The sequence below is a fragment of the Drosophila innubila genome, chromosome X, assembly GCF_004354385.1.
Source record: "Drosophila innubila isolate TH190305 chromosome X, UK_Dinn_1.0, whole genome shotgun sequence".
Taxonomy (NCBI): domain Eukaryota; kingdom Metazoa; phylum Arthropoda; class Insecta; order Diptera; family Drosophilidae; genus Drosophila; species Drosophila innubila.
In genome coordinates this window covers 20302838-20314939 of record NC_047626.1, presented here as the reverse complement: position 1 = coordinate 20314939, position 12102 = coordinate 20302838, and the positions used below count along the sequence as shown (strand labels likewise).

At 38.7% G+C, this 12102-nt stretch overlaps 2 protein-coding genes across 2 annotated transcripts in view; one reads left to right on the top strand and one right to left on the bottom strand.

Moving 5' to 3' along the window:
• LOC117794122 overlaps positions 1-1429 on the bottom strand; it is a 44691-nt gene extending 43262 nt beyond the window's left edge. Inside the window, exons 1-2 of the mRNA XM_034634607.1 lie at positions 1150-1429; positions 189-361 (exon numbers count right to left, since the gene is read on the bottom strand). The gene's annotated coding sequence lies outside the window, so the exon portion shown is untranslated. The remainder of the gene's footprint in view (positions 1-188; positions 362-1149) is intronic.
• A 448-nt stretch (positions 1430-1877) lies between these two features.
• LOC117789110 (mitogen-activated protein kinase kinase kinase 7) lies at positions 1878-12038 on the top strand. The gene is made up of 9 exons (XM_034628157.1): positions 1878-2425; positions 2504-2803; positions 2883-3062; positions 4301-4436; positions 4698-4879; positions 4941-5375; positions 5459-5507; positions 10734-11239; positions 11316-12038. The coding sequence occupies exons 1-9, from the start codon at positions 2357-2359 to the stop codon at positions 11547-11549; spliced, it is 2091 nt and encodes a 696-aa protein (XP_034484048.1). The 5' UTR covers positions 1878-2356; the 3' UTR covers positions 11550-12038.
• The last annotated feature ends 64 nt before the right edge of the window (positions 12039-12102 follow it).

Genomic DNA, 12102 nt, shown 5'->3' with positions numbered 1-12102 from the left:
CAATGACAACAAGAAGAATGTAGAAATAGCCCAAGATCGGTAGAATGGTCAAAGGGGTGAAGAGTGGAGACGGCTGGAGTAGTACATAATTTGTTTTCCAGTTTGTTTATAATTACACAAACACAAAAATACATTTAAATACTGCACAAATAAACACAAATTCAAAATAATTTCGAAAACAGACTTACCAACCAAAACAAGAGCAACGGCGGCTTCAATTGTGCGTTCGAATCGAGTTAAACCGATACAAATTCACACATATACATATACACATGTGTATATGCACAGAGTACGATTGTGGAGTCAGTTGTTGCTGTTGTCCTAGACTGACTGCTCTCTTGTGGATGTTGTTGTGGATTCCCTTTAAAAAGCGTTAAGAAGCCGATAACTAGATTAAGATTAGTGCTAAAAACGCGCCACAAACAAAGTTTAAGCCAGTAGCAGTGGCAGGCAAATACAAACTCACTCACACACACACACATACATTAAGAGAGACAGAAAGAGAGTGAGAGAGCCGCAGAGTAATTTTGGTAGTGCTTCCTCTTCCTCATGTGGCGCGCCGCGCACGCATAAAAACACACGCACACATCCTAAACAAAGAAGAGAATGTGGAGGAGATGGAGACTACGAATGATGATGATGATGAGATTGACTCTGTGCTCCTACGCCGTCGCAGCAGCAGCAGCAACAACAACAACAACAGCCGCAGCAGCAGTTTCTTCTTCTTCTTCTTGATTGTATGCTTTGGTAACTATGTATGTATTTTGCTTCAACTTGTTCATTTTCAATGAAAAGCACAAGAGAAAGAACCAAAAAAAAAAAGTACCAAAAACAATAACAAAAATGAAAAAAAAATAATAATTTAATGCGCGTCTTTTCAATATGCAAACTTTGCAAAAGTTTGACATTTCATTTCTTTCACGTTGCAGCGATTGTTGTTGTTGTTATTATTGCTGCGGTGACACTGGCGTCGGCATCAATGGCTGCGGCTGCGGCTGTGACTGCGGCGACGGGCATTAATTGGCGGCGTCGCCTTCAACACTTTGGCAAAATTGTGAGCAAATGCTGCTGCTACTGGCTACCGCTGTTTGCCCCCCAAACCACCCCCCACAACCATCACAATTTTTCTCTTCATATATTTAGACGCACTTTTTTTCTTGCCTTTTTATTGCTAGTAGCAAATTTCACACACGCACAAAACAATTCACGATTCCGATTCACGCGGCACACTTGTTGTAATTATGATGCATTCGATTTTTGTTATCACAAATTTGTGTGTGTATGTATGCTTAAGCACTGTTAACTTATTTGTTTGCATTTGTAGTGTGTGATGCGAGCGTAAAAAAAATAACAAATTAATTCTTGCTTTTCTTTTTGTCCGAAATTGCATCCGCTTGGCGAGCGAGCGCTTGAACGTATGAGTTAGGGATGGATAAATATATCGATATATTGACCACATCGATATTCAACAGCGGCGATAAATTTCGCCATACGATATGTGAACTCGCATCGATGTTGTCGATATGCTTTTATCCGATAGCTAACCGATCAACAAGAGCCATCGTGCAGGACGTATTTAAGACAGTCGATAGTTCAATATTCAAATAAATATCATTTTATTTTTTATTTAAATAATAGGCTCGGTAGTTTGGTAATGTGTCTTTTTAATATCATACAAAAAATTCAGTATTCAAACAAAAACAAAGAAATGCAATTGTAATTGTATTTTACAAGCTGTGTATACATATTCTCAATATAAGCTTACGAATATATAAAAAATGGTTTTTATAGCAACTTGCTGGATGTAGACTTTGAATTTTTCATAAGTAAATAAATTTGTCAACGGTTTCCATATACTACGGTAGGGTAAGAGCAATTCATCGCTTATATCGATAAGTGCGATGATTATCTTGCAAGTTCCAACCACTAGCCAGACTGCGACAAACGAACAGGCTAAAAACGAAAAAAGAAATGAGAAATAATTGTTGGTAAAATTGAGGAGACCATTTGAAGAACGAAATACAATACTAAAGTGCTTGATATTTGGTCTGGCTGCCAATGGTAGAGTTGAGGTCAACGCCAAGAGCCGCAGTTAGCCGTTTGGAAGATGTGCGCAGCGTTCGCATTTGCAGCGATTCATTGCTGGTCGATATAAGGAAAGCAGGCTGCAAAACAAGCCCAGGCCAACAACAATAACACGCGGATCAATCTCAATGCCTGTGCAGTGAGACCAGGATAAATACATACACACACACACAGACAGCACACACACGCACACAGACATCCACACAGACACACACACACACAGCATCAAACGGCAACAACAACTGAACGTTAGCAGCAGCAGCAGCAGGCGATGGCCGCCGCGTCTCAAAATGCACTGCAAGCTGCCTATGTGGACTTTAGCGAGATTGCGCTGGCCGAGGTAAGTGCTAACACCCCCCTGGTATATAAGCAACATCAGGAAATTAAGCTCCTTCTTTGGTTCTTTTGGTTTACATAGAAAGTCGGCCATGGATCATATGGTGTTGTCTGCAAAGCAATGTGGCGTAATCAGCTGGTGGCCGTCAAGGAGTTCTTTGCCAGCGCCGAGCAGAAGGACATCGAGAAGGAGGTGAAGCAACTGTCGCGAGTTAAGCACCCCAATATTATTGCATTGCACGGCATCTCATCGTATCAACAGGCCACATATCTAATCATGGAGTACGCCGAGGGTGGCTCCTTGCATAACTTTCTGCATGGAAAAGTGAAGCCCGCCTACAGCTTGGCCCATGCGATGAGTTGGGCACGCCAATGTGCCGAGGTGACAACACAATCCCCTAACATTTCCTATCTGAAACTGACAGTTTACGATATTAATTAATTATGTATTATGTTTTAAGGGTGTCGCCTACCTGCATGGAATGGCTCCTAAGCCGCTGATACATCGCGATCTGAAGCCGCTCAATTTGCTGCTGACCAACAAGGGACGCAATCTGAAGATTTGTGATTTTGGCACTGTCGCCGACAAGTCCACCATGATGACAAATAATCGAGGCAGCGCTGCATGGATGGCGCCCGAGGTGAGCTTCAAAAGTTGTAAATAAAATCAATTTTTAAGTTGTAGATTCTTTTCATTAATTGTTAAAAATAGGTAGAAAATAACAACTTTAAGTAAATCGTTGCTGATACTGATGGGAATTCCACAAGCACTAAATATTTATTTGGAACTTTTGCCAGCTAAATTTTGTATTGCCACAAAATTATACATTTGGAATTTCACTACCACTGCATTGTTAGTTGAGAATTTTAATCAGCACTATATTTTCCATAGTGAACCGAACCTTGCATCATTTTTATACCCTGAGACCATTGAAAATGTGCAAAAAAGGGTATAATGTGTTTGGCAGAATGTATGTAACAGGCAGAAGGGGGCGTGGCAGACCTCTAAAAGTATATATATTCTTGATCAGGGTCCGTCTGTCTGTCCGTCCGTCCGTCTGTTTGAACGCGTCGATGTCAGAAACCATACAGACTTCAAACTTGGTATGTAGGTTCCTGGATACCATAGGCAGATCAAGTTTGTTTTTATTTTTGTATCGGGCCACAATATTATAAAGCTGACATAGGAACAATGCATCGAAAATTAAGTTTTAGTAAGAAAAAGTTTTTTGTTTGTTGAGATATCAGAACCAAACTAATAGAATATGCATCTGGGCTGGTATTATGCATCCTGACCAAGTTTGATTAAAATCGGTTCACTATGTCATATAGCTGCAATAGAGACGGTCAATCAAAAATTAAGTCTTAGTATGAAAAAGTTTTTTGTCTTTTGAGATATCCTAATCAAACTGTTATAATATGAATTTAACTTGGTTTCGTCCATCCTGGCCGAAGTTCGTTCAAATCGGGCTACTATATCATGTAGCTGTCATAGGACCGATCGGTCAAAAATCAACTTTCAGTATGAAAAAGTTTTTTGATTTTTGAGATATCTTAGCCAAACTGTTAGAATATGCATTTAAGTTGGTTTTATACATTCTGACCAAATTTGGTTTAATTCGGTTCCATATATGATATAACTGTCGAGCGTGCTCGACTATAGCCGCACCTCACCGCTAGCGAAGCGATAGGGACGGAGCACCCTTGTTTTCACTTTAATCAGACTCAACTGTAGTTTGCAAGTCGCATTTAATTTAGTTGAGATAATGGAAGCGCATTCTTTTAATTTCGTTAAGTTATGAAATTCAGAAAACAGCTGGAGGCATTAAACTAAAATTAATCAAAACTTATACTTCATATCTTAATGATTATCAAACAGGTGTTTGAAGGCTCGAAATACACGGAGAAGTGCGACATCTTCAGCTGGGCCATTGTGCTTTGGGAGGTGTTGTCCCGGAAGCAGCCCTTTAAGGATATTGACAATGCCTACACCATACAGTGGAAGATATACAAAGGTGAGTGATCTACAAATCTTAAACTAAGAAACTAACCCGAAACTAAGAAACCAATATTTCTAGATATTAGACCAAATTTTAAATGTTTTGAATTGAACTTTATTAATTATCTAAATTGAATGAAATTTTATAATATATGTTTATATTATTTCAAGTATAATTTCACCATGATATTGTACATTTCCAAAAATGGTCATTAAAAAGTCTAGAGATTTGTGAAATAAGTGTTTTATCTAATTTACTGTTATTGCTGTGATGCAGGTGAACGACCGCCGCTGCTGGACAATTGCCCCAAGCATATTGAGCAACTGATGACAGCCTGCTGGAAGACGGCACCCGAGGATCGACCCTCCATGCAGTATATTGTGGGCAAGATGAATGAGATTATCAAAGACTATGTGGGCGCCGACAAGGCGCTAGAATATTCGTTTGTTAACCAACAAGTGAGCTATTTAAATGATTGCTTAACTCAACAACATTAATTTGAATGTTCAATTATTGCAGATTGTGACCAAAGAGAGCGACGGCACGGTGGCCGCGCAATATGACAGCTTTAGTCACAGCTCCAGTGACATGAGCCTTGCATCCACACAGTTGACACCAACAAATGTGCGTGGAACTGCGACTGAGATTGGCACTGGAACTGGAACTGGAACCGGAACTAGGACTGGGACTGGGACTGGCTCCAGTAACACCGAAAATACCTCATCTGAAAGAACGCCCACCAATTCGGGCCAACTTGACAATAATGGAGTGTTCCTCATGAGCAGCAGCAATCGCTGGGATGCCATACCCGAGGAGGATAGCAGCGAGAGTCAAAATGCTAGTTTCAATTTAACATCATCGGCCGAGGCGTCCAAACGTTTGGAAACCATACGCAATGGAATGATACGAATGGCCAGCAGACCGATGGAACAGCTTACCCTGGATGTTGAAGCGGTGCGTCATAGACAATATCCTGTACTTAAATCATAATTGATTTATTTAACTCGCTCTTTCTCTCTCTCTCTCTCTCTCTGCAGAATGGCTTCGATTTGAATCACAGCGAGAGCAGCAGCAGCAGTTTGCATGGTGAGTTCCTGATCACAACTGTTGGCGGCACCGTTGTCGTCGTCTGGTTGTCTATGCGAGTGAATCACACGCACATTATCACACTGTTTTGGACGAGCACGATTGTGGCATGTAAATAGTTGTCGTTGTTCTCGTTCTCGTTCTCGTTGTTGTTGCAAATAGCTGGGCGCATTGTCAGCTTTTTGTTTTTTCTGTTTTCTGTTGAGTTACGTCTACAATGTGGCAGCTGTTGGGGTCGACAGCATGACGCACCACCAGCGGCAGCAGCAACAACAACAACAACTTAAACGACCAACACTTTATCGTATGTAAACAATGCGCTTGCTATCTCACTCTTTCTCGAGCATTTTGTCGCAGTTTAATTGCTCGATTTTTGGTTAATTAGTCGCTGCGTTGTTTTTTTTTTTTTTTTTTTTTTATAATGCAAAAGTATTTCAGAACATTTTTCAATTGCCAATGTCTCAGGCAGCGAATTGCCAGCGTTATAAATATTGCGATGCGCTCATGCAATTCTGAATTCGCTTGCACCGAAAGTACATTTTAAACAATGGCACTTTTGCCAATTGAATATGCCCCATGATGACCAGAGAGCACAGATGACACTCTGACATGCTTGATGATCTGTCCTGATGATGATCTCTTGGCTACATTCTTGCCGATGATGGCAACAAATTAAAAATTGTCATTAGTCAAAATGTAGGACACTTTTACGAGCTGCTAAATTCAATTTTGCTTTGAAAACTGCTGGCAATAGTTTCAAGATTAAAGAACAGATTATTTTATATCCCTTCGTTTGCTTTGTTGAAGATGGATGAAGAATACATAAATTTAGTACAGTGGTCACGTTACTAGTGTCATACTAATTCCCAAGAAAAAAAATTTTATATTTTATACGCTTTAATTTATAGAGAAGCTTTACTTTCTATTAAGTTAAATTTATTGACTCCATTTATAGAAAGTTATCTATTTGTTTTTGAATGTGAAAATTTAACGTTACCAGCTGAAATATTTCAAATTTTTTAAGGTTCCTTTAAAGTTTTCCAATGCAAGATAAACTTTATAAAACTGTTCCTATAGTGTCTTTGAAATACCAACTTAACATTTAAAATAAAAAAAAAATTAGCATGGGTATAAATGTAGATATTAATAATTTCAATCAGAGGGGAGCACGCTATGGCTGTATCTGCTACCATAGCTGGTGCCAGAGCGACGCACAAGCGCTCGAGTGCACAGGTGCCGATCTCGAAAGAGCTTACAAAAACGAAATACTCGCAGCATAATAGTCACCCAGACGCACAAGCAGATTTTTGCAGAAACAAAATACATTTAGCTCGACTTCCTCTCACTTCCTCGCCCATTTGAATTGACCCCTATGACCCTAACGCTGTTCATACCCTTAGCCCATTGAAAATGGACAAAAATGGGTATAATGTGTTTGGCATAATGTATGTAACAGGCAGAAGGAGGCTTGGAAGACCCCATAAAGTATTGATCAGGATCAACAGCCGAGTTGATTGAGCCATATCCGTCTGTCTGTCCGTCCGTCCGTCTGTTTGAACGCGTCGATCTCACTGACCATAAGAGCTAGAGACTTCAAACTTAGAAAGTAGGTTCTTGAATACAGTATGCAGATCCAGTTTGTTTTTTTTTATCGGATCTCTATTTCATATAGCTGCCATAGGAACGATAGATCGAAAATGACGTATTAGTAAGAAAAACTTCTTGGTATTTTGAGATATCTCAACCAATCTGACACAAGATACAACTGTGAGGGTAATATACATCCTGACCAAATTTGGTTCAAATCGGTCTACTATTTCATATAGCTACCATGGAGACTCTCAGTCGAAAATCAAGTTTTAGTATGAAAAAGTATTTTGTTTTTTGTGATATCTTAACCAAACTAATATAATATGCATTAAAGTTGGTGTTATATATCCTGGCCAAATTTGGTTCAGATCGGTTTCCTATATCATATAGCTGCCATAGGAACAATCGGTCGAAAATCAACTTTCAGTACTGAGTACCTGAGCACATTGTATCCTACTGTCGAGCGTACTCGACTGTTACCGCTCACTTGTTTTTTTTTTCCAAAGGGAAAATTTGCGAAACAGTTTGAAAGAAGCGTTGAAGACTCCATAAAGTATATATTATACATTCTTGATCAGCATCAACTGTTTGAATCTTTGCAGAGCTCTTCGAGCATTTTCTATACCCATTAGAAGAAAGTGTATATTCACTCATAGTTGCACATTGCGTTGTGCACAATTATCGTATTATGAAGATCGCCTGGCTGGCTCAATAGACGGCTGACGGGTTGGCTGGCTGGCTGGCTAGTTGGTTGGCTGGCAATTTTCTTCAGATTTATAGGCATGACATGCACCGTCACCAGCAACATAAACATTAAGACAGAACAGCAACAACATCGAAATCAAATGAAAATCAACTAATGGCAGAGGCAGAGCACTCACTAAAGAAAACGCACACATGACGAGGCCGACAGTCTGTCTTCCCCTGCCCCCTATCCCCTGTCCCCGTATTCTCTCTCAAAAGTCGAACTGACCAAATGAGTCATTCGGCAATAATCTCACTTTTATTTTGATTTCGTACATATAGTACACATGTATATGAGCACAGATACCGATACATATATTCAGCTATATGCATATATTTAAATATGTATGTATAAATAGAGACTCTTGAAGAGCGAGCATTTCACTTAATGGGCACGGGGACGAAATCACGAGTAAATATGATTGAAATTTATTTAGTTGATCTCTTTTGGGGCAGACAGACAGATAGTGTCGCATGCAGCATGTGGCATGTGTTGATCTTGTCGTTGTCGTTGTCGTTGTCGATGTCTTTGCATCGACAGCAACGACCTAGTCACTCTGCAATCTTGGCCAAAAAGTAAATAGCTACGAGTACACTTTCCCACCCAAGAGGGCAGACATGCCATGCCATGTTGGCAAATTGTTCGCAGGGGAGATTTCCCAACCGCATGCCAGGCGCATTATTCATCGAATGATCGGAAAATGCTCGATGAATGTGTTAAGTCTCGAATGAAGGAACAGCTCTTCAATCTAAATATATGTATATGCATACGCATATACATACATATGTATATACAGTTAGCCAGGCAATTGTTTGGACAAAATAACAAATGCAAATATTTAATTTGAAATACAATAGTTAAAGCCAAAGCTGTAACTCTCACAGATCAAGCAGTATCAGCAACCCCTAAATACAATTAAATTGTATAAAAGCAAAAATTATATTCTTACCTTTTTTTTTTTATTTTCAATATTTTAAAGCCTATATAATTAGTAAAAGTTAAAGCAACTTATTTAAAATAATAACATCATTATTAATTTTGATTTGGTTCAAGCTAAAAAACAAGAGAATAGATGATAAAATGAAAATTGTTGTTTAATATTTCTTTTGTGAAATTGAAATTCGTATCTTTGTCAAAACAATTAATTGAGTAGCTGTATTTGACTATATATACAACACAGATGTTGGTCCATTGTGGTGACTCTCCTGTCTGTTGTGCTCGTGCTTTGCTTCCTCTTGCTCTTTTTGTTTTTGCCGAGCAGTCGAAGCGGATACGGGTCTTCGACAACAGCACGGTCATCCCCATACGCTCAGTCTACATTTGAGCGCCGTGCCGTATTGAGTGCCGCGATGTTACTGCAATTCCCAAAAAACGCATCGCGTGAAAGTTCGTTGTCGTCATCATCGTTATCCCCCGTCTTGGCCCCTGCCCCGCCCTATTTCATATTTTAATCGTTGCGAATGCAATTCAAAAGAGATAATGAGAATCTACACAATCAATGAACGTACATATGTAGATGTATGAAAACGCTGTACTTTGTACTGTGAAATTATCAAGAAAAGCGCCCAAGCAAAATCTCAAATAAACATTGGACCACAAAAAATAAGCCAGAGAGAGAGAGAGAGAGAGACAGATAGAGAAAAAGAGAAAATAAGCGAGAATATTTCTGTGTGTGTTTATAGTTTGTTTTTCCAATATTTTCCCGAAAGAAGAAAAGCAACAAGCGATTCAGTGTGGAAAACACGTCATCACAACGAACACACTCATCGCTTTTCAAAATAAAGGATTTTCATTCGCCTCTTCAAACATATTATCGAATGTTCATTGTGGTGTGCATTATACTGTGTACCCACTGTACAATTACACCATCCCCCTACGATAATGATCTCGATGAGCATATAAAGCTCGGACAACGATATCATCGCAAGTGAAAGCAAAGTTCATCCAAAACTTTATTCAATCAACATGTGCGATACACAGGCTTTGATTACCACAAAGCAGACGAGCGATCTGCACAGTTGCTGGATCATCTATAGTACGTTATATATTGTACATACATATGTCTTTTCCATCTAATATCTCTTCCCTGTGTATACAACTTTTTAAGCTGAATTACCCACTGACTCACTGACTGTCTCGAGTGAATTATTAGGCAGGAAGCTGAATTGATTACAGTAAACAACGGAATTTTGAAATGTTCTATCCCTTAGGGGAAACACGTAATTTTTTTAAACTCATCCGAGCAGCTTTCAGCTTGTGTTTCAATCTCAAAACATAAATGCCAAAAATCAAATAATTTTAATAGGTCTTATCTCAAAGAGGGAAATTAAATTAAGCAATTTGAGATTCAATTCAAAAAAAGTATATCGAACTGATGAAATGTGAAACTGTAAATTTTTTATTAGTCAAATTTGCTGAAAGCATGGAAAGCAAATTTATTGAGTAGAAGTTCTTTTGAGTTCTTTACATTATATGAAAAAAAATTATAAAATAGGCTGACAAAATTCCTTATTTTTGTAGTCGAATTCGACTTATACATACAGTTTTAAATCACTATTTAACATTATTTTAATGGGATAAATACAATATGCTTATAATGTATTTGATTAGCTTTGAATATGTTTTTTTAAATTTTATTTCAAAAGTATATCGGTTCTTTAATGTATTTCACCCTAAACTTCATTTTATCAGGTTATATATATGCAAATTTAAGCGACAACTATTAACAAATGTTATTGTTTTAACGGCTTCAAAAAGCCTGTTACGACAGGGGAAAACTGTTTTGAAATTGTTATATGTTTCTTATGTTTCCATTAACGTATGGATATTATTTTGAGTTTTCTTGTAAATATATATTTAAATAATAAATTGCGTATCTCATTTTTTATTAGCTAAAAGCGATGGCCGGGAACGGCTGACAGTGACGGATACGAAGCCGGTGATCGTGACCAGCAACACCACCACAGACCTCACTAACAACAACAACAACAATAACAATAATAACCACAATAATAACAGTAATAACAACGATAACATTACAAATGGACTGCTCAGCCACGCCCCCAATGCCAACGCAAACGAGAAGAATGATTGCGTCGATGCGGAAGTGGATTTAGATCTGGATCTAGATGTGGATGCGGATGTAGATGCCGGCTGTGGTTGCACAGAGCAATCGTTAGCGGTTCTGTTAGATCCCGAATTGCAGCCGGAGCCGCCCATACCGAACAATGCCGAGTCGCTGGCAATCTATCGTGATCATCGCCATATGGCCAAGGAGTATCTCAGCGTGGACACGAACCTGTACTATGCGCAGGACTTTAAGGAGAAGCTCATTCTGCAAATGGATCAAATCGAGCGCGCAGAGAAAAAGGATCTCTTGCGCAAAATCAAAGATAGGGTAAGATACTAAACCTATTCAATTAATTGCTATTAACTAAATGTAATCCATGTTCATCATCATCCATTCTGTGCAGGATGGCCTACAAAGTCTGTACAATAATCTGCAGCAGCAATGGGAGAAGCTGCCGGCATCTCGTCAGGCAAACACTCACTCACGGCTGCAGCAACCTGTCGTCAACAGCAGCAGCAGCAGCAACATCAACATCAACAGCAGCAGCAGCAACAACAGCAACAGCCAAGAGTTGACTAGCAGCGACATTGTGGAGAACGATGGATGGGTTGTCATTGCACCCCATCATAATGCGTAGCTCCCATCTGATCCGATCCGATCTGAATAGTGGCTCTGAATTTTTGTAACCAATAGCTGTGTACTTCCATCTATGTATTTGTGTAACTTTATTTTAATTTGTAATTCTTAATTTTGTATTCGTTTAAGTTGAATTTTATTTATAGTTATATAGCCTTTAGATTTAAGATTGGATCTGTTGTTTTAGCGTCGTTTAGTTTTAGCCAATGTTGCTTGTTTCTGTGTACCTTGTAAGCATTCTGACACTTGACACTTAAGATTTAATTATTTACTATACACATACATACACACATATACATACAATATATATATATATATATATATATGTATGTGGCCATTATATACATACATAAACACATGCACATACACACTTACATTTGTATCTATGTGACAAAAAGACGTTTACCAAAAATATATAAAGTATCCGCCGTATCGGTTTGAGCATTAAAACCGCCCGACCATGATGGCAAACCCCATCAAAAATTAAATTTAAATGCGCAATTTGTTTATACTTTGCAGGGAGTATTTTCTCATAAAATGTGTTCGACCCCATT